Consider the following 22,043-nt stretch of genomic DNA (forward strand, 5'->3'; position numbering starts at 1 on the left):
GTACATACTATGTTAATGCTAAGTTAAATCACACGTAACATAAGTTTATTATTATCTTGCAATAGCAGTATCAAAGACAATTTACTTTAGTTGTGAATTAAATATTAGTAGGTAATGATTTTATAATATTATTATTTATTTGTTTTTTTATTGCTTTTCAATTCAACAGATATTAATCATGGTTAGGTATATCTTAAGATATATAATATTATACATTATTACTATACTATATTATGTAGTTAGAATGCCACATCCGTATATATCATGTTGTATGTTTGTAATACGGGTATGGTGTCCTTTTAATAACAGACATTTAATCTAATCTCATGTATAAATTAAACACCTTGTTAATATTAAATTTAATTTAGGCACTGAAACAGAAAAAACCACTTTTTATATGCCAATTTTGTGCCAAGGATTTTGACAATAGAGGGCATTGTATTTCACATATTCAAAAATATCATAAAAAGCCAACTTTAAATACGCTGGTGAGTGAACAGTTCACAGTTCACAGTGATCAAGTTCAAGACATAACAAACTATATAGTAATTTATTAATTGATTTTATTTTTAGGAAAGAAAAATATTATATTCTAATCCAGGTACTCGCAACATCATAAAACTTATTCCCAAATCTAAGTTTCGAGCAAATAATAGGAAAGTAGACTATCCTATGGGTGATAATCAAGTGGATAATAAAAAAGGTACTGTAAATATTAATATGCTGTCAAATGATAATGTCCTTGTTGAAAAATCTGGAGATACTGATCAAGAAGACAAAATTAAAGGGGAAGGCGGAGAAACTGAAAACTCTTGAACACTGGAAATTTGGAAAACAAAATAAAGATTTGTACATAAATTCAATGTTGACTGCAACCCATTTTGAAAATCTTATCAACAGTAAGGATATACAAAACTAATGTAAAGATTGTATAATAAATAAATTAATTGGTAATTAGTAAGTTATGATTTAAATTTTATAAATTCCAATTACGTGGTTTAAAATGTAGTATTCTCTTTAAGATATTTTTCATATATTCTTATCTAGATAATATTTATTTTAAAATACTGCAGTTTAGAGAATTATAGTATTGTTTATTTAATAAACTCGTATATAAATTTCCTTATTATTTTTATAAACTAGAAAGTTTTACAATAATGATAACATTTCCATTTAAGTGTCAACTACTTAAGATAGTTTGTAATTTTATTTAACAAAATGGCTTCTAATTAATAAATCATTTCAACTAATTTGTTATCAATAAGAATAGTTAAATAAAATTTATAAATCGGAATAAAGATATAAAAAAAAAAAAGTAAGTATCGCTCTGCTGTATTGTAGAGATGGAGAGTAGGTCACTGGTCACTATAATGGATGTGTTAAATTTGAATACAATGACGGGTATCATTGTAGACGAAAAACGATTCTGAACGGAGATGATTTGTCAGTTAATGATAATTAGTTGGAAATATTATAATAATTTGTAATATATCGTTATTATACGCGATTTCGTAAAAAATTAAATTCCATACGCTCATAAAATGTTTTCTATATTGACGGTGGAATTTTTTTTTACAGTTACTTGAAGGAAAACTTATGGATAACCTTGTATTGGATTTTTGAACCATAAGTAAAAATCACAAAAAGTTTATGAATTTTCAACTTTAACATTTCTTGCAAATTTTCGCGATTTTGATATATTTCGTAAACATTTGAACTTTAAATGCTTATAAAAAAAAATTGTGACTAACGATTTTTGATTTTTTTTTACTACGATAAGTAAAACTTATAATAAACCTTGAATTAAATTTTAAAGATTTTTTAGATGGCCAAATTTTTTTTATCGGCATTTTAAGAAAAAAAACTTAGAAAAGTCGAAAATTTCAATTGTCTATAACTAGCTTAAGGTCAAAATATTTTAAATTAAAATTTATATTTATTTTATATTAAAATTTAATCGTAAATAGATAACCATAATATAAACATTTAATGAAAATTTCAAGCATTTACAATGATTCGTTATTGAGTTTAGCAAAAAAAAAAAACGATTTTGTCAAAAAGTGGTTATGCGTAAAAATTCCCGTTTTTCTGTTATTTTTTCAGGGTTTTTACCGACTAAAAACCAACTAGATAAATTTTCCTGTTCATAGAGAGGCTGAAGTCAAAAATTAAAGCATTATTACTACTCCAAAACGTGATAGCAGACACAAAAAATAAAAATAAAACACACATTGTAAAATCAATACATTCATCACTCCGTTCAGAATCTAATAATGAAAAAGTTTCTTAAAATGAATAATTGATTTTATTTCAAACTAATTAATAACTTGGGATCAAAAGTTATTGTTAAATTTATTTAAGCATATATTATATTCTTAATGTATAAAAGTTAAAATTCAAGAAATCAAGACTAACATTCATTTAATAATCATGATTAAATTAATTCGTATTATTTTTAAAATATGTCCATATAAACTTCTAAAATATTTATATCAAGTCAATGTTTTTATATTTTAGTTTAATCAAAAATTGTAATGACTAAATCAAATTTAAATATTGCATACAATTCAACTTTTTTAAAAATAATAATGTTTCTATTAAACAATTTTATTATAAAATTATTATCATTAAAAAAGTATTTTAAGTTTAAGAATAAATATTATTTGTAAAAATGTATATATATCAATATTGTACTGAACTTGAACATTAAAAATTACTAGTAGTGTTATCTTACCAATTATTATTAATATTATTATTTATTTACGTGTTTAAATGTTATTTAATTATGGTTTAATAAGGATGTATTAATGTAACTATCTTAAAACTGTATAAGCTTGCTTTAAAAATAAGAACCGTTGTCTCCTCTAAAAACCAAGACATTTGGAAACAATCATTTGTAAAATTATTTAAAATGTATTTGATTATAATATTCTTAAATTCAAACAATAAAAATTATTATTAAAGAAATAAAAAATAAAATTATTCATAAGTAAGAAATAATAAATTTTTATTCATTACCTATTTGTATGCCATTTTATTCTAGATGTAGAATAAAACGGTAAAAACCTAATATATTTAAAAAATTAAAAACTGTGTTTCATATTTATTTATTTTCTATTGGTAACTAAAAAAGCAACAAATTCATCTTCTATGGCAGCGTCCAACTCGTGTCTTTCGAAGGTTTTTCCCCCTACCCCACTCTAGAAGATTTATATTTAAAAAAATCTAAAATTTAAATTCTAAATACCTACAACTTACAAGAAACATTCGTTCAAAATTAATTTTTAATTGCACTATACACCATCATATTTTAATAGAACTTACCGTCCGTATATTTAAAAATAAATAAATAAATGAATATTATCATTGTTAAATGTTAAGTGAACATTGCTTCCCCGGATGAGAAGTGTAGATTAACATTTCAACTGTGAACTGAAACTATACGAACGACATTATGAGTTAGATGTTTTTGATATGAATGCACATTTTATTGTAGATTGATTATTACGTAAGCTTTTCGGCTTACAGCGTACCTCGTACATGTATATGAATAGAAATACTACGAAAAATATTTTGCATCAGAATACGAAATTAAAAATGTCATTCGAAAAAGTAAAACACTTAAAAAATTGTAATGATAAATATATATATATATATTTAAAGATTAGTCTGTAAATTATGTAAACAAAAATATTTTTAAAAAGTATATACAATTATTATTTATAACTAATATACGTATACTCTGTCCAGGATAAGAGCGCACCGGGCGGCGAACAAAAACCGGTCGAAACTCGCGTATGCATTCCCACCACAGGTAGCGTTGCCGCCGCCGGGATCGGCTGCGGATGACCATACAGTGCCGCCGACAACAGCCGACAAATGGCGACCAATCACAGAGCGATTATACTCAGCTAGGGGGGTCCGGGCGTCGTTCAGCGATTAATTTGGATGCGCCAAGGCGGTGCGCTCTTAGCCTGGACAGAGTATAAATATATATGTTACGGTCAATGTATACAATTTGGCTATTTTCTACGATGCCCGGGCATTATATTTATATACATATAAAGGCCTTCGTATATTGGGCAATATAGATAATAAAATATTTAACAATAAAGTATTGCTATAATATAATGAATACTATATAATTATACTATAATGTTTGTGATATTAGGAAATATAATTTTTTTATTTTACATCACTTATTTTCACATGTACTGCTTCCGTGGCATTTTTATGTTTTATTAACTGCTTTGCACTTGCACTTCCGTGTTTAAAATTTTTGTACACTCGTACATCAGTCGGATTTAAAACAATTAGTCCCCGGACAATTGGTCCCCGCAAAAAAATTTCGTATGCGGACAATTGGTCCCCGTCTTAATTTTATACTCGGACAATTAGTCCATGGCGTAAAAGTAAAATGGTAAATACAAAGTATTTTTTTACCAATCAATAAACGTTCTTAAAGATGTTTTTTCAATAATATAATACTTTTAAAATATAATAGGTAATAGTTATTTGTTTAAAAAATAAATAAAAATGAACATAATAATAAATAATAGATATCGTCGAAACCTGTAAGTAACAAAGAAAAAAACATTATTAATTCTATTTGCAATAGTTTTGATAATAACTTTTTAAAAGACGATATTTTAAATTATTTGTTTAGGCTTTCGAGATTTACATAAATTTAAATTAAATTTTGAATTTAACTTTTTACTTTTACGCCGGGGACTAATTGTCCGAGTATAAGATTAAGACGGGGACCAATTGTCCGCATACGACATTTTTTTACCAATAGTTTATTTAGTATTTAGTTACCAATAGAAAATAAATAAATATGAAACACAGTTTTTAATTTTTTAAACATATTAAGGTTTTACCGTTTTATTCTACATCTAGAATATAATGGCATACAAATAGGTAATGAATAAAAATTTATTATTTCTTACTTATGAATAATTTTATTTTTTATTTCTTTAATAATAATTTTTATTGTTTGATCTAATAATTATGTTTCTAGTCACGGGCCGAGTCGGGCGATCTATTTTTATGATTTATTTGAAAATTACGATAGCGTCCATCGTATACCGCTGTTTATTAGCTCAAGAAAATAAATGTCATTTTCTCATTAAACTTAAGTATACAATTTTGTTATTATTAGTATGAATGTATAATTACTTTATAAATAATTAAATATTAAATACTTTGTCTTAAAATGTGTTTTTAATAAAAAAATAAATACATTAATGATAAAATTAAGTTTAAGTTTTTTTTGGCCCACGAAATTTTTTTTATTAAATTTCTGGACCGCCATATAAATTAATTGCCGACCCTTGATCTAGTCATTCAATTGCTTTGTAACTAATTTTATTACTGGTATTTACAAATAAATAAACTAATATAAGAAAATTGTATTTTTTATTTATTTAAATTAATGTTCAATAATAGCATTTATACCTATTTAACATAATATGACTGATATAATAATATTAGCTTGGTTTATATCTATAAAATAATATAGTTTTTATATTTTTACCTATTTTATGTTCATATTATAAACAATATATTTACATTTAAATACATTTTTAAATATTTAATAATACATTTTCGTATAACAACTTAAAATAAAATAGGCCTCCGGGCGAATAGTGGTGTACTCTGTTGGGACATTTCCGAATTCCTGGTTTGCCGTACATATTGGCATCCATTTTTTATATTGTAAGATAGGGAAGTGGTATCACCTTAGTTTCTCTACATCGTGGTTCAGTCGGTTATTAGGATTACCGTACGGCCCCAGTGTGTACCAGGTACACACTGTACCTTGTACTAATAGTCGTCGGACATCTTATATGCTGCGCCAAGCCACGGTTAGGTTAGATAATTTCTTGGTATAAGGTAAGGTACGAACGCCATTCATAACCTGTAAACCATCATTATCGTGAATCGTGTACCGTGGTCTCACATTTTTGTGCTCTGCAGCGTCGTGTAGAAGTAAGTACCAAAGGATAAAATATAAACTTGAATTCAGAATTCATAAGCACACCGCCGGCCCTGCAGAACAAAGTACGCATTACGAAATTTGTATTGGCGAGCACGGGCATACATTTTAACCGGTAGTACAAAAACACTTGGTCATCAGTGGCATCCGCTTGCCGGCAACAATATACGCTAACAGGTGTTTAATCATCGACAACAAGGTTTGCAGCGCAATAACTATTACAGAAACCGAGACAGTCATTGCGAACTCAATCAAGGCCGAAAACGACAATATGGGTGATTTCCATCAAATACTCACTAGTTTGCTGAGTGCTGACAACCATGTGCGACAGACCGCCGAGGTAAATTAATATTTTTCACTGTAAGTCGATTACGGAATGGGTAGCCGTTTGTTCCTCATTACCTTAAGGGTGGTGGTAGTTGTTAGAGTCTCTCATTTGTCTCCAATGCTTAGTGTATTATCCGTCTATCATTGGATTTATTCATTGAATAGGTATAATGTGTGCGTTCGAAAAATGTTATTTCTCTTGAACTTTGTAATGTTTTCACTGATTGTCTGTTTAAGTCTGAGTATTAATATTGTGAATACTAGTCAACTACTTGTTGATTTTGATTTAATTTGTGCTAACAACTGAAATTATATACATCTACTTTAATCTTCTCACGGATTTCTTAAATGTAACTTTTGTTAACAGGTATTATAAATTTGTTCGTTGTTATGATTTAGTATTATTATTATTATTTTTTTATTTCAATTTTTATTCAATAATAATATTGAATTTTATTCAATAAAGATGTTCGTGGGATTGCTAATGACGGTTGAGCGACTTATTAAAAAGTAATTTATAAGAAGTTATGTATTAAACATTTATACAACTACCTTATGTAACATGTATGAGATGTGTAGTATAATTTCTATAATTTGTTTTTTTAAATATCTATATTATGTCCAGTCTTAACAACTATTCGACCATATTTGGTAACAATTTTTGTCGGTTAAATACACATCTGTGAATGTTATTCAAAAACATAGTAAGGATGTTATTAATGTTAGAGAACTATTTAGTATATATAGCAATGTTTTTAAAGCAAAATATATTATAAACATTATATATATATAATATTATATAATTACAAATAAATATAATACAAAAATTAATAGAATCATGGTTCATCAGTAACCACTTAATTTGTATTAAAATAATTAATAATATTTTGATTAAACAATGGTAAAGAACATTTTAAAATATATTATATAATACAATTATTTAATACAATACATATGTATATAAAAAAGAAATTATAACAAATATGACTTAATTGTGTATATTATACAAACTTGTATATATCATAAAAAAAAACTATTAATTTAATAAAATATAAGTAATACAATAAAGTTAACATTAATATTATACAATATAATAATGTAATAGTTATTTAAAAAAAATATACCAAATTATTTTATTGATATAAATATAATGGTAATAATAATAATGTGATAGAAACATATTGTATTCTTTAAATATTCAGCATAACAAGACATATAGACATTTAACAAATCAGAAATCAAAAATAATTTATTAAAATATATTAAAATATTAAATTATGACATAGAGTCATTACAACAGCTTTTTCACTTGTCATAAGTACAAAAAAACATTTATATTTGATATCATCAACACTAATACGTATCAAATCAGATGACTGGGACTTAATATCGACTATAACAGAACCAATCATATGTGATTCTAATGGAACATCAAAAAAATTGAAAGATTTAAAAGTCAATACATTTAAAAAAATATTTTCACTTACATTTAAAAATATTTTTGACGATTGCAATTTCATTAGTAATTAACATTATATAATTATTTTTAGAAACTTGAGTAGAAATAATATAGTTTGTACTCCTAAGTTTTATAGTTAGAAAAAAGTAAATTCATGATTTGTATATTATGAAATTATGGTATCTACTATATTCATTACTTAATAAATGAGTTTCATCAAAATTTGAGTTCCTATTCATTGTCATTATAAAAAATATTAATTTTTTCTTGAATCCTATTAGCAGCAATTTGCAAAGAAAAATGCAAGTATTTTTTTTATAATTCTCAAGTAATTTTCATATTTAAAAGCGCTAAAATTATCTAGACATCCGTGTCTTAATATAAAATGGCAAATGAATCAAACTATGAATATTGTGAGTGATAAAATGCGCCCCATGATGAGTAATAAACTCCGTCACAAAATCAATTAGTAAATTAAATGTTACTTCATTTTTAGCTATACATAAAACTGGTGTTACCAAAATTTTTATGGCACAATGCAATTTATGAAGTGTAAATAAAATATTTTTCTTAGTCTTCCTTTTAGTACGATTGGCCCAGATTATAACAAAAAAGTTCTAAATTTGGTTAACTTCCAATATTCTATATCATTTAAAGATCTCGGAAGCCTAACAAATTCTGGTGGGACATATTGTTTTAAAATTTTAAATTGTTTAACTCTTCATCTGCATAATCACATTTTTCTTTGGGGATTCTCACCGATTGCTTACCTCGCACTTATACTATATCAATTTGTAAAATATGCTTTAAAGGAGAATTGCCTTTATGATATTCGTCATCATTTCTAGTTCTAAAACTACTATCAGTACGCAACAAGGCATTCACACCCAAGAATGACATTCTATGATCTTTATATTCTCCCTCTATTGTGCATGTATTACACCCTACACGAGAATTATAGCGTTTTACGTTAAGTAAAAACGCTTTGGTGGGAGAATCGCAAATGAATTGCTTAATACATAAACATAGTACCTTATTATCAACATTAATTCCATCCTTTACCAATTCTTTAGCTTCATTAATAAAAAAATTTAAAAAGTCATCTATAGACTCTGGTTATTTAAGTGTACTAATATATAAACCAACAGCAAAAACTAATTTAGATAGAAAAGGTACATTTATTATTGAACAAAGTATTGGCCAAAATTGTTGTTTAGAACTGTGTGCTAATGGTAACCCATCAATATTAAAACTTAAACATATTTCATCGACGTTTTTCAAACACTAAGCATAAAACTTTAATAAAATAGATAACATTTTTTTAAAATCTAAATGAATATAAGTTCCAGGATTTATAATAATTATGTTATGGGTTCTAAGAGTATTCATCAATGTACGTACATATTTTGGAAAATCCAACCCCTCAGACCTCAAAATCTTCAATAAATTATTAACACTAGTTTTTGTAACGGTATTATCAAAAACCCATTGCTGAAGTTTTTCTTTAACAGAAGGATTATTGTTACAAGAAATATTATCATTTTGTCCCAATGAATTAGATATATGAAGTTGTAATTCTAAACTTTCTATTTGTAATGCATTAGGTGGATCATAATTTTTACACATTTTAGATGTGGAGATTTCATTTTAACAACTGAGGGTTTCAATATTATTAACAGTTATATCAGAATTTGAACAAGTTGATGATACACTTACCAGCTCTTTTGCTTGAGTATTGTCTGTGGTAACATTCAACAGCAAACGTTTAAAATTCCGAAGAGACATATTTTTCAATTGATTTGCGTTATTGACGTGGTCTATAACAAAAATATTATAAATTAGGAAACAATAAAACTAACTAACAATGCACTTTTCATGAACAAAAAGTATCATATCAATGTTTAGACCATGAAAATTGTTAAGAATAAGTTAATATTTACTTGGAAATATAATTTTCATATATATATTGCTACCAGTAGCAATATAGTTTTACTAAAAATTATTTATTTGTCTAATAATATATTTAACAGTGATAATGAGTGAATGTCAGTTGTCTTATATAATGACAACCCTAAATTTATTTATTAATTTATATTTTTTTCGAAACACCCAAAAATATTTTTTACATTACACATTGGGGTATGTTGCTTTAATAAGATTAACATTACCTGTAGTATTTTCTTTTTTTAATCGCTGAGTCCCATGCCTGAACCAATCTTTTACATAAACTTCAAATATATTTTCGTCATTTTGATATAGTTCATGTGAAATTTCTAAAAAATAATGCAAACGTTTATGTAGTAATGTAACAAATTAACTAGTATACTTACTTTTCATAATTTTTATAATTTGATGGTCGACAAGGCGATAATTATTTTTTTGTCCTGTCCATGAACAAAGTGTGGCCAATTTATTGGAAAATAATTTTTGAAGTACACAAAATATTTTGTGCCAGAGCCACCAATAGATTTAATTAAATAAATCTGAAATAAAAATATATACAATAGAGTTGTAATATATGTATAATATAAAAAAACTATTGACATTTTATTACCAATTTAGTCAAGTTTTCATCGTTAGTTTTTAAATATGCATCAATATGTATAAGAGACTCTAAATCGTTCAAAGGAAATAATTCCAAAAAAATGTAATCTAATGTAGATGGTTTTACATTTGAAATGAGGTTTATTTTAATATAGTGGATGCTATTATAGCGTCCAACTTTTTATTAATTCAAGTAAAATAAATATTTATTGTGTGAAGTATTTGATTCATTTTATTTTTAAGAAGTTCAGAATCAAAACTGACCAACTACAAAAAAAAAAAAACAATATTTATTTTTTGGGTGTTAAAAAAAATTTAAATGGTATACAAATTTAATTTAATAATTTACTATCAACTAAGGGAAATAAATATATTGTGTTTTATATTTAAAAAATGTACTAAAGAAAAATAAATTATGATTATAGCAGTAATAAAATTAAATTTTTTACCAAAAATATTTTTTAACTGCATTAAATTTGTTCCTTTAGTTACTTGTTCATCTTAAACAAAAAAAATTATAATAATATAGGAGGCATTAATTCATCATAGTCAAGTTGATGAGATTTAATTTAATGTATATTTTTATAGAGGTACCTGCAGGTGTCAAATTATTAAAATTGTCATCAATTAATATTCCAGAGAGATCAGCAAGTAATGTGGTATTCGAATTTGAAACGCCTAAAAAGACATAATAGGCAATTCAATCTTAACAATTGATACTATAAAATTATACACTACAAATACTGTAGGTACTATTACTATTTGTATAAACTACTAAATAATTTAATTATAGTGTTCTTGCAAGGTAAATTATTATAACTATTGTCAACAAAATCAGAATCTGTGTTCAAATCAAATAATTTGTTCAAAGCCGCTATATTTAATATGAATGTAAAATATAAATTAATTTTTATTAATATAGTATTGCATAATATGCTTGAAGAATAATTCAAAAATGTTTCAATAAATTTAAATATAAAAATACTTAATTTTACTTACAGGATACTGCTTTAAAGTCATTTTTGTAGTATTTTTAGTGCATTTTTTATTTTGTTATATGGTTCAGAAGTTGATTGTTTTCTTTTAATACTTAAAGGTTTGTCATCACTACTGGAACCTAAAGAATTAAAATAATATCAAAAACAGTTAAATATATATTGAATTAGGCATAAGCAGTACCTAATATAATAATAAATAGCTTTAATAACGCTTTATAAACACTAGCTATTAGGTAATTAATATTATTTATAGTATTTCTAAAATTAATTTTAAATATTGTCAAGTTTAATATAAATTGTATATTTAAAACAAACTATAATTATAGTCTTCATTTAGGGCTGCTTTTTTGTGTTCAGTGTCAGAATCACTCTGTGACTCACCACCTGATGATATAAATAATTTTATTTCCTCCGCAGCAGCTGCTTCATACGAATCTAAATAAAGTAGATAATTTATAATAGAAAAAATTAATTTATAATTAACAATTATTATTATGGTAATATTTTGCTAATTTTATAACTTACCAAATGGTTTTATTCAGTGGTGTATTGCTAAAAATATTTGTGGGTATACTTCTATGCCTTCTAAATCTTAGGTGTCAATGATATATCTATAACATTGAATCCAAAAAAATGTTTTCTTGCTTCGCTCCAATTCACAATCTTTATTCTAATTATCAGTACCAGCCACTTTGACCAAAGATAAACTTAAAAAAATAGTACAGTCTAAGAAATTAGAATGGTTACTAACTACCAATTACTTAGTGATTAGTGTACTAATCATGATTGCTAGGGCCCGGAACTTGATGCATTTGCATCTTTTTTTCTAACGATTACATTCGACGCTCGTCTTTACAGAAATTTAATTCATCAAATATAGAATTTAATAGTACAGTTTTTATTTTGTATTTTTAGGGAATTTTATGCTTTAAGGTCATTTTTGTAGTATTTTTAGTGCATTTTATTCATTTTATAAATTCTAACAGGTATACGGGGCCATACAGCCGTATACCCGCGTATCGTTGTTTATTTAGAGAGTATACGCTAAACAAAAAAATTGAGAAGTAAGTATACGCCGTATACCCCCAATACACCACTGCTTCTATTAGTTTAACTGGATGGGTGGTCTAATTAAATGTGAAGCTGATAAACCTTAATATACTAATAAATTCATCCAATAAATTATGATAATAATGTTAGGTAAGTACCAAATATAAATTGTTACCGATAGAAATATATATATATATATATATATTTATTGCCTAACCTTAATACCTAACACTAAATAAAGTAAGAGTATTTAGAGTACCTATATTATATAATATTATACTATAGTGTATTACCTTTGTTTGACTGTTAATTTGATCCATTATTGTGTGAAATGACGTGATAACACATAATATACACATGTACTTCAATTTTGGTGTCGAAAATGCAAACTGCAGTCGGATAATGCAGAGTACTCTTCAGTGTTTGTAGCAGCACGGTTGCAAACGAGAAAAAGAAACAGTGTTGAGGTGTATGCCGTACGCGCGTAGTACAAAGTGAGTTAAGGTATAAGGCTAACTATTGCGTCTCGCAGTCGCGAAAATGCAAACTACTGCGATATACTTAAACTATAAAAAAGGCAAAATTATAAAAGTCTGTACGATGTAGCAGCACGGTCGCACACGACTACGAGACAAATACTGACTAGACAATAATACTTAATAGACGATAGTATTATTTAATATTTAATAATAATATAGACGTGGCGAGTGTGAAACTGTGAATATGTTATATAAATATATCGATATCGAACAATCGAACTGACAATGTGTATAACGCGCGAAGTCTCGATTACCATATCGCTGACGCGGCTCTATGCCGGTTGCCGCGGTGGTTTTTCCTGGCAATACCTATAAATATTATATATTATTATATCACTATTATACATCTACTACGATTAAACATAATGTTAAACTATTTCAAATTAAGATAATAATTGAAATAATTGAATATTTGTTTACCTATTAAAACCTATTTAGAACGTCTTAAAAAAAATGTTTGTTAGATATTATCTTTTTATGTTCAATCTATGATATTATCAAATGAAATTATAACCAACAATAAAATTATTAACATCCATATAATAATTATCTACATACAACATTCCCAGTACAATTTCTAATTTTAAGAAACATCAAATAGTTGTTAATTTTGAGATCACTTAAAAATGTTTGTGGTGAACGTTAATTGTATATTATATAGATGTTCTTTTTTAAAAGTTAACATCAATATTTCTTTAACATCCTATTCATATCAAATAGTTGTTTTAATGTTTTACAAATATGTACTATTTAAGGATATCAGTACGATGTTTTGGTTAATGTATGGGGTACAGTGGTTTGTACTTGTTTAAAATTTTTTTTTTTTGTAATAGTTAAATAATTTTCATTAAAATATTTCCTCTGAATTAAATGAATCCAATAAACTTGGTTTCGGTTTATTTAAATTATTCTATATGAACTATATACTTAAATATATAATACTTTTCTCAGATAACTATTAAGACCTATTAGGTTATATGGATGATAAATATTTAAAACTGTAATTGCTTTTTTATTTTATAAATAAATCTAAATTATAAAATTTTTTTTTTCTTTTTAGGAAACGTATCAAGCGTTACCTTTAGGAAAAAAAGTATCATATTTATTCAATGTTGTACAAAATCAAGCCGGTAATATAGATGAAAAACAAATGGCAGCTGTAATGTTACATAGACTTATGGCCAATGAATTCATGGATTTTTATTCTCATGTTAGTTCTTTTTTTACTTAAATGTATGAATTTATTTGTTTTTTTAACTAAGTTTTAATTTTAGTTGTCACCTGAAAATCAGAAACAGTTTAAAAACAATTTGTTATTAACTGTAAATAACGAAAAAAATGACATAATACGTAGACGCATGTGTGATGTTGCTTCCGAGGTAGCTAGAAATCAGCTGGACGATGAAGGTAATAACAACTGGCCAGAATTTTTGAATTTCCTGTTTCAATGTGCTAATTTTCCTTCAAATGATATGAAAGATTCTGCGCTTAGAATTTTCATGTGAGTAAAGCATTTTTGATACTTTAATTAAAATTTGTCTTTTACTCATTTTTTTTCATATATTAGAAATGTACCTGGCGTTTTTGGTAATCAACAATCCAATTATTTGGTTGTGATAAAACAAATGTTTCAACAATCATTAAATGTACCTGATTCAAATGTAAGTCTTAACAGCTATAGTTGTATATAAATTTCACTTATTCATTTTTTATTTTTTTTATAGATACAAGTACAAACTGTGAAAGCTATTTGTGCTTTCATATTACACCATGACAAACTTCAAGAAATTCAAGAACAATTAACTGATTTATTACCAAACATGATGAGAGTAAGGCTTTATAAAAAATTGAATAAAATAAAAAACTACTGTATTTTTTTTTTTATAGATAATAAATGAAAGCTTAATAGCTGAAGAAGATGATTCTTTGATTAAACTATTGGTTAATTTAGCTGGAAATGCACCAATTTTTTTAAAATCTCAGTTGTCAGATATTGTAGAAATGTGTTTGAGGGTAATTTAATTATTTTACGTAAATATTGTTCAGAGTTATATTATTAATATTTTTAGTATCTTGGAAACAAAGAGGCAAGTCAATCATACCGTCAGATGTGCCTTGAAGTAATTGTTACATTAGCTGAAACAGCTCCAACAATGATGCGGAAAAAATCATCTAAGTACATCATACAGTTAACTGGACAAGTATTGGAACTTATGGCTAATGTGGAAGATGATGATGATTGGAGTACTCAAGATGATCCAGATGAAATTGACCAAGAAAGGTATTACTATTTTAATTGGAAATTCATTCCATATCGTGCATTTTAATATTTCAAAGTATCTAATGTGTTTGTGTATTATTTGTTTTAAGTATGAGTGTTATAGCTGAATATGCACTGGACAGACTAGCTTGTAGACTTGGTGGTAAAATAATGTTGTCACATATAATAAGTAATGTCTCATCAATGTTAGACAATCCAAGTTGGAAAGATAGGTAAAAAATATAATTTGGATATATTTTATTTCTTTGTATTTATCCAATCATTTATATATTTTAGATATGCTGCATTGATGGCAATATCAGCTATGGGTGGAGGTTTTCATAAAGAAATGTTGCATATACTCCCAGAAATTTTGGATAGAATTTTAACTTTATTAAAAGATTCAGTAATTAATTTAATGTTACAACTTACAATTCAAAACAATGTTATCACTAATGTTATCATTATTTGTTTAGCATCCTAGAGTAAGATATTCAATGTGCAATGTAATAGTACAGATGGGAGCAGATTTTTCTCCCAAGTTTCAAAAAAAATTCCATGAAAAAATTGTGCCTGCTATATTACTGTTACTTGAAGATAATTTGAATCCTAGAGTACAAGCACATGCAGGTAAATTATATTGTTAATAAATTATAATCTACTTAAATTAAAATATTACTTAATATTTTCAACATAATTATTAATTGTAGTTATCTAATAGACAAAAAAATATACAAAATTAGTAAAAATTATTCTAAAAAAAAATATAATTTAACACAAGGAAAAACTCTTAATGTATTTAATTTTTGGAATTAAGTTATCATAGATTTATGACTTCATTCATCAAAAATATTTATATTTGTGTATTGGGAGGAAAAATGAAATAATAATAATAACTGTATGATGTTGAAATATTATAATTTATAAACCTAATTTATTATTTTAATTTTCATATTCCTTGTTTCGATTATAAATATTTTTATTCATATAGATTAGTTAATTATAGGTGTTTTAAATTTAGATATATTAGTTATTTCTATTATTAGATGTGTAATTATTTTTAATATAATAAATTAATAATATTGAATTTTTTAAATTATTTTTAGGAGCTGCTCTTTTAAACTTTAGTAAAGATTGCCCAAAAAAAATACTTTTATCTTACATGGATCTGATTATGGTAAAGCTTGAAAATATATTGCAAGCCCGTATTGCTGATCTTGTGAAAGGTGGTGGTAGACTTATAGTATTAGAGCAAATGGTAACCACTATCGCATGTGTAGCTAACACATGCGAAGGAGATTTTGTTAAATTTTATGACCATCTTATGCCATTCTTAAAAGAAATCATTCGTAATGCTGTTGCCCCTGAATTAAAGTTATTGAGAGGCAAAACAATAGAATGTATTAGCTTGATAGGTTTGGCTGTTGGACAAGAGAAAGTAAGTTAATTAATAATTATAACATTTATTTTATTGAAATCTATAAAATTGTGTTCTATGTAGTTTTTGGCGGATGCTAGTGTTATAATGGATTTAATGCTGGCAACACATAACAAATATGAGAAACTCTCAGAATATGATCCACAAACTTCATACTTAATAATTTCATCATGGACTCGAATATGTAAAGTGATGGGTATGTGTTATTTAATCAACTGTGTTTTAGTTACTAATAAAGAACAATTTAATAGGTCAACAATTTGAACAGTATCTTCCTTTGGTGATTGGTCCAGTAATGGCTGCGGCTTCATTAAAACCTGAAGTTGTATATTTGAATAATGATGACAAGAGTAATATGACTGACAAAAGCGAATGGCAGTTTGTACCCTTATGGGAACAGCAAAACTTTGGTATTAAGACTTCAAGCCTAGAAGATAAGGCATCAGCCTGTGAAATGCTTGTATGTTATGCACGAGAATTGAAAATTGGTTTTGCACCCTATGCAGAAGATGTTGTTAAACTTATGGTGCCTTTATTGAAATTTTATTTCCATGATAATGTTCGAATTGCTGCAGCTCAAAGCATGCCTAATCTTTTGAAGTGTGCAGAAATAAGAGGTATGTTAAGAAATTAATTCCCGAGCTACTATACACTAACTTTTTTCTATTTGTCTCATATCAACAATAAAGTGATCCTTTGTTATTGTCTTTTCTAGAACAACTAAAAGGATAAATATTTTTAATTTCTTCCTTTAAATAATAAACAATAATGTTATAAAATCAACTGTTGGATTGTAATTGTCAAATTTTAATTTTATATAAAAGACTAAAAAAAAAAAACAAATTATTTGGTAGCCTAGTAAGAAGTATATTAGTTTATTTATAGTATCTATTTAGCCAGTGGTTCTTAACCTTTTATGACATGTGATCCACTTAAACATTTTCTGTAACCATAATTCTCCGTTTTATTTAATTAAAAAAATATAATTTTTAATATTATTAATGTACTTTCCAAAAATGTATTTACATATTTATTTTTAATATAATATTTTTTATGAATGGGTGATTGGATAACTCCTTTTATATTTATACATTATGTTTTTATAAAAGATGAAAGAATAAATTTGAGAACATGTTTTATAATTATTTAGTTAAAGAGGACAAAGTAGTGCAGGGGTCATCAATTAATATTTTTGAAAGGCCACATTAAGGATCTGAAAATTTTTCGCAGGTCATTAAAATTCTAAGTACATATTTTTAACACATAATAGGACAATAGGTATTTTAAAATTGGATGTAATGAAAACAATATTATTTTTATTTATGATTTGCTATTGCTTATAAAGTTATAAATATTAAGAACAAAATTAATATTAGTATATTACAAATATTTGAAAAAACTTAAAATAAAAATTAATTTCAAATACAATAAAATAGACAGCTATTTAGTGAGAAAAATGACTAATATAACAACTGTTGTCGGTAAAAGCCAATAATATATAACAAAAATAATAATTTACAACAATATCACATATAATGTTGTCGTAATATGTGTTGTTTATTCTTTGTCTGTGGACTGCTATTTGGTGTATAGTGTATAATATTTAAGTAAATTGTCCTGTTTTAAAATTTAAAGATTTGTTAATATATGTATTAGTATTAAGTTAATGTGTTTCATCATCTTTATAATTTATTGTTTACAAATTATCTTGTTTGTAACAGGACCAGAATATTTGCAACATATGTGGGGTTATATTTTACCTGAACTTTTGCAAGCTTTTATTAAATTTGAACCTGATCCAGATGTTAGTGCTGAGATGTATGATGCATTAAGAAAAGTAAATAACTTAAAATAATTATTATAGTTTAATCTATTTTGATTGTTATATTTATTTTTTTAATGTAATTTTAAGTGCATAGAATTATTGGGAACAGGATGTTTATCGGACAAATGGATAAAAGATATATTGTATACTTTAGAAACAAATTTGAATTCTCACTTTGAAAGGGAAGCTCAACATTTTAAAAGACGCAAAGATGATGATTATGATGAGGTATGTATTTATGAGATTTTTCTGTTCATTTATTATTGTAAGCGTTTAATGTAAACTGTATATTATTAGGTTGAAGAGGAAAGACTAGCTTTGGAAGATTGTGATGATGTGTACAGTTTCACCAAATTAACTGAGATTTTGCATGTTTTTTTTTGTCACTTTTAAAACAGACTTCTTTCAGTATTTTGATCTTATTGTACATCAATTTGCTAAACTATTGGTAAGAATTTACTGTGTTAATTTATTTCATATTTTAACTTTAAAAATCATATTTATAGGATTCTGATAAAAGTGCATTTGATCATAAGTGGGGTCTTTGTATCTTTAATGACCTTATTGAATTTTGTGGACCTGGTTGCGCTAAATATCAAGAATATTTCTTACGGCCTATGATTGAATATGTTATGGATATTAACAGTGACGTTCGTCTGGCAGCTATTTATGGCTGTGGAGTGCTAGGCATGTGTGGAGGGCCTAGTTTTGCGAGTGTGTGTGCTGAGATCATGCCATTCCTTCTACAAGTGATCAACAATAGTGAAGCCCGATCAGCTGAAAACATGAGGGCGACTGAAAATGCCGTATCAGCCATTGCCAAAATATTAGAATATAACAATTCAGCTGTTAATGTTAATGAAATATTACCTCTCTGGTAAAACAAAAACAATAGTTCGATCATTTTGTTTAAAATAATATCAATATAATTTTTTAGGCTATGCAACTTACCAATTTGTGAAGATACTGATGAAGCTCCATTTGTATATGGTTACTTATGTAAGCTCATTGAAAATCAGCATCCTTTGGTATTAGGACAAAACAATTCTAATATCCCTAGTTTAATAAGGATTATTGCTGAAGCATTTTTGCAAGATGCAATTGACAGGTCACATATTGTTGCCCAGCGAATGATTATGATTGTTAATGGAATACAGGTAATTATAGTATTTTATTTTAACTTGATATAATATAAAATGTATACATATATAATTATAACAGACTTTTATATACATTTTTTTTTTATTACTGATTTTATTAAATTCCTTAATGTTATTTTTCCAAAAAGTCGTAGATTCTTATATTATTGTTTTTATTATATTGAACAATTAAAAAAGAACTTAAAAAAGCTTACTAATTAATTATTTAAGTTCTAAAAATATAAACTTATTTAATTTAGAACATACAAAAGTAGGGGTTTTCTAAAAAGTAAGGTTACACAATTTAAAAATACATACGTTTTTATCAAATTTATAGATAAAAATAAACTTGTACCACATGTTTTAGTTAGCTCAAATAAAGTTATTTTTATAAACTAAATATTTAAGAATTTTACAATTTCAAGACTCTTTGGTTTTGATTCAAGGAAAACTTATAGTTTTAAGAAAATTTATTATAAGTGTTGTTATAAGTATTCGAATTGAGCACCCTGATGAGAAAGTTCTTTTTCCACTACTAGAACGAATGCAAAATATGCAATATAAAATCAAAACATTATTGTGACCTATAGAACCTACACTAAGATTGCCATTTTCTCTCTGACAATGATAATATTTTTTTGGAGTTTATTGAAATGAAGATATGTTCTGGCGGATTTTCTCCATTTTCTTAGGCGAGGGTCATAGGGGGTCTTGAAAAATAATATGTAAAAATTATATATTATAATATGTATTATTATAAATTGTATAATATTATATAAGCATCTGGGGGGAGGATCCAGATCCCCCATGGACACTCCCCCACCCACCCATAATCCGTCACTGGTTCTGTAACTGATTGAGAAACTGATGAAAGTTTAAAAACGCAAGAACCTCATGTTCTTTGTATTGGAAATTGTCATTCACCCCCCTTATAGACTAGATTTTTTACACAGTGATCAACATTTTTTAATGAGCTCAAGAAGTATTTAGGTGAATAACATTTAACAAACAATTAGGTGAAAGAGACCGTTAATAAGAGACTAAAGGATGTGGGTACGCGAGTTCTTCAACACTGGTGACAAATATATCTAGTGCCAAATGTGCCATGGCAACAAAAATGTATCATTTTAAAAAGAAATTATTTGAAAAAATAACTATATGCCTGTGGTACTATTTGAATATTTCATGAAAATATATGTTCTTCTTAATTAAAAAAAAATAAATCTTATCTCACACCTTTTGGATGATTCTCATACATAAAATATTAATCAATTAACCACAGTAATTGTGAAAATATAAAAATAGATAAAATATTAAATTACAATAACTAACTAAAATTGTATGGGAATATGTTGTGATGCCTTATGATATAATGATATTATAATATTTATAAATCATGTTTATTGTTATTTATTAATACAAGTTTTGTGTAAATATTTAATTTTAATTAATTATTTTGTTATTTAAAATATGATTTTAGGCAAACCAAGAGGTATTTAATGCATGTTTAGCTGTATTGAATCCAGAACATATGAAGATGTTACAGAGTCTTCTAATGACTAATAATTGATTTTGACATTTACCCGTTAATGTTTTATTTTTGTAACAATATGAATTTTTACTATAACCCCGCTTCTATTATTTTTAATTTATGTCATCCACTTGTTATTTTTTGTTATATAGTTGCAAAATTAAACTATTTCGAAGATATACTACAAATATTTGAAATTTTAATACTCTTAAAAATTGAAATTAAATTAATGTTATAAACTTATTATTGAATGATTTAAATTGATAATTGATGTACTACAACTTTTTTAATATACATTTTTTTTTTTAAATCTTATTTTATATTTTTAGATATCATTGATGATAATTTTTACTCATAATTTTATTTTATAATGTCAAATAATATTTACTGTATTTAAGATTTAACTATCAATTACTATTTATAACTACTAATTTCATATTGTATTTTACCGTATTAGAAAACATAAGTGTACGCTAAGTTATAATTTTTCCTTCAGATTTAGTAACATGTTACATTATTGTTTTCATCAAAATGTCTATTTATGATAGAAAATACCTTGTAGCAACTGATATTGTATGCTTCTTTTTATGAGTACATTATTATATAGACAACTCTATTGTAATTTTATTTTGCAGAAATAAAAACATTACTATATACATTACATAACTTATAACTTACAGTCTAATTTATTTATGCAATGTTGAAGTATTTAAACATGTGAGTTATGAAAAGAAAAAAATCAGTTTTTAAGATTAAAGTGGATGTTTTCTTACTTTATTAATGATTACTATGATTGAATCAAATTGCATATTATTATTATTATAGAATTATTAATTGTTTTCAAAATATGTTATTAACAATATTATGTTTTAGGAGAAACATGTTAGAAATGTGACCCACCTGCAATATTAATGAATTTCCATTACCAAATTTTG

General features: G+C 25.8%; 1 protein-coding gene and 1 long non-coding RNA gene across 3 annotated transcripts; one reads left to right on the plus strand and one right to left on the minus strand.

Moving 5' to 3' along the window:
* The first annotated feature begins 3,454 nt into the window (after positions 1–3,454).
* LOC132924888 (importin-5-like) lies at positions 3,455–21,231 on the plus strand. Its single transcript, XM_060989328.1, is given in 21 exon segments — positions 3,455–3,458; positions 6,118–6,338; positions 13,976–14,125; positions 14,190–14,416; positions 14,483–14,576; positions 14,640–14,744; positions 14,803–14,928; positions 14,985–15,196; positions 15,286–15,408; positions 15,473–15,581; positions 15,652–15,805; positions 16,282–16,613; positions 16,677–16,809; positions 16,865–17,230; positions 18,335–18,450; positions 18,526–18,666; positions 18,736–18,813; positions 18,815–18,886; positions 18,945–19,315; positions 19,376–19,595; positions 21,058–21,231. Coding segments are annotated over 21 exon segments (3,444 nt in total). The 3' UTR covers positions 21,148–21,231.
* LOC132927921 (uncharacterized) lies at positions 8,081–13,182 on the minus strand. 2 transcript variants are annotated; one of them, XR_009661897.1, is made up of 9 exons: positions 12,670–13,182; positions 11,852–11,937; positions 11,642–11,761; positions 11,328–11,445; positions 10,923–11,006; positions 10,778–10,828; positions 10,115–10,267; positions 9,953–10,057; positions 8,081–9,601 (listed from the first exon to the last, which is right to left on the minus strand). It is a non-coding gene; the product is annotated as an uncharacterized LOC132927921 (long non-coding RNA). The 2 variants fall into 2 exon arrangements; XR_009661898.1 differs by lacking the exons at positions 11,642–11,761; positions 11,852–11,937.
* Positions 21,232–22,043: the final 812 nt, after the last annotated feature.

The sequence above is a fragment of the Rhopalosiphum padi genome, chromosome 3, assembly GCF_020882245.1.
Source record: "Rhopalosiphum padi isolate XX-2018 chromosome 3, ASM2088224v1, whole genome shotgun sequence".
NCBI classification, from domain to species: Eukaryota; Metazoa; Arthropoda; class Insecta; order Hemiptera; family Aphididae; genus Rhopalosiphum; species Rhopalosiphum padi.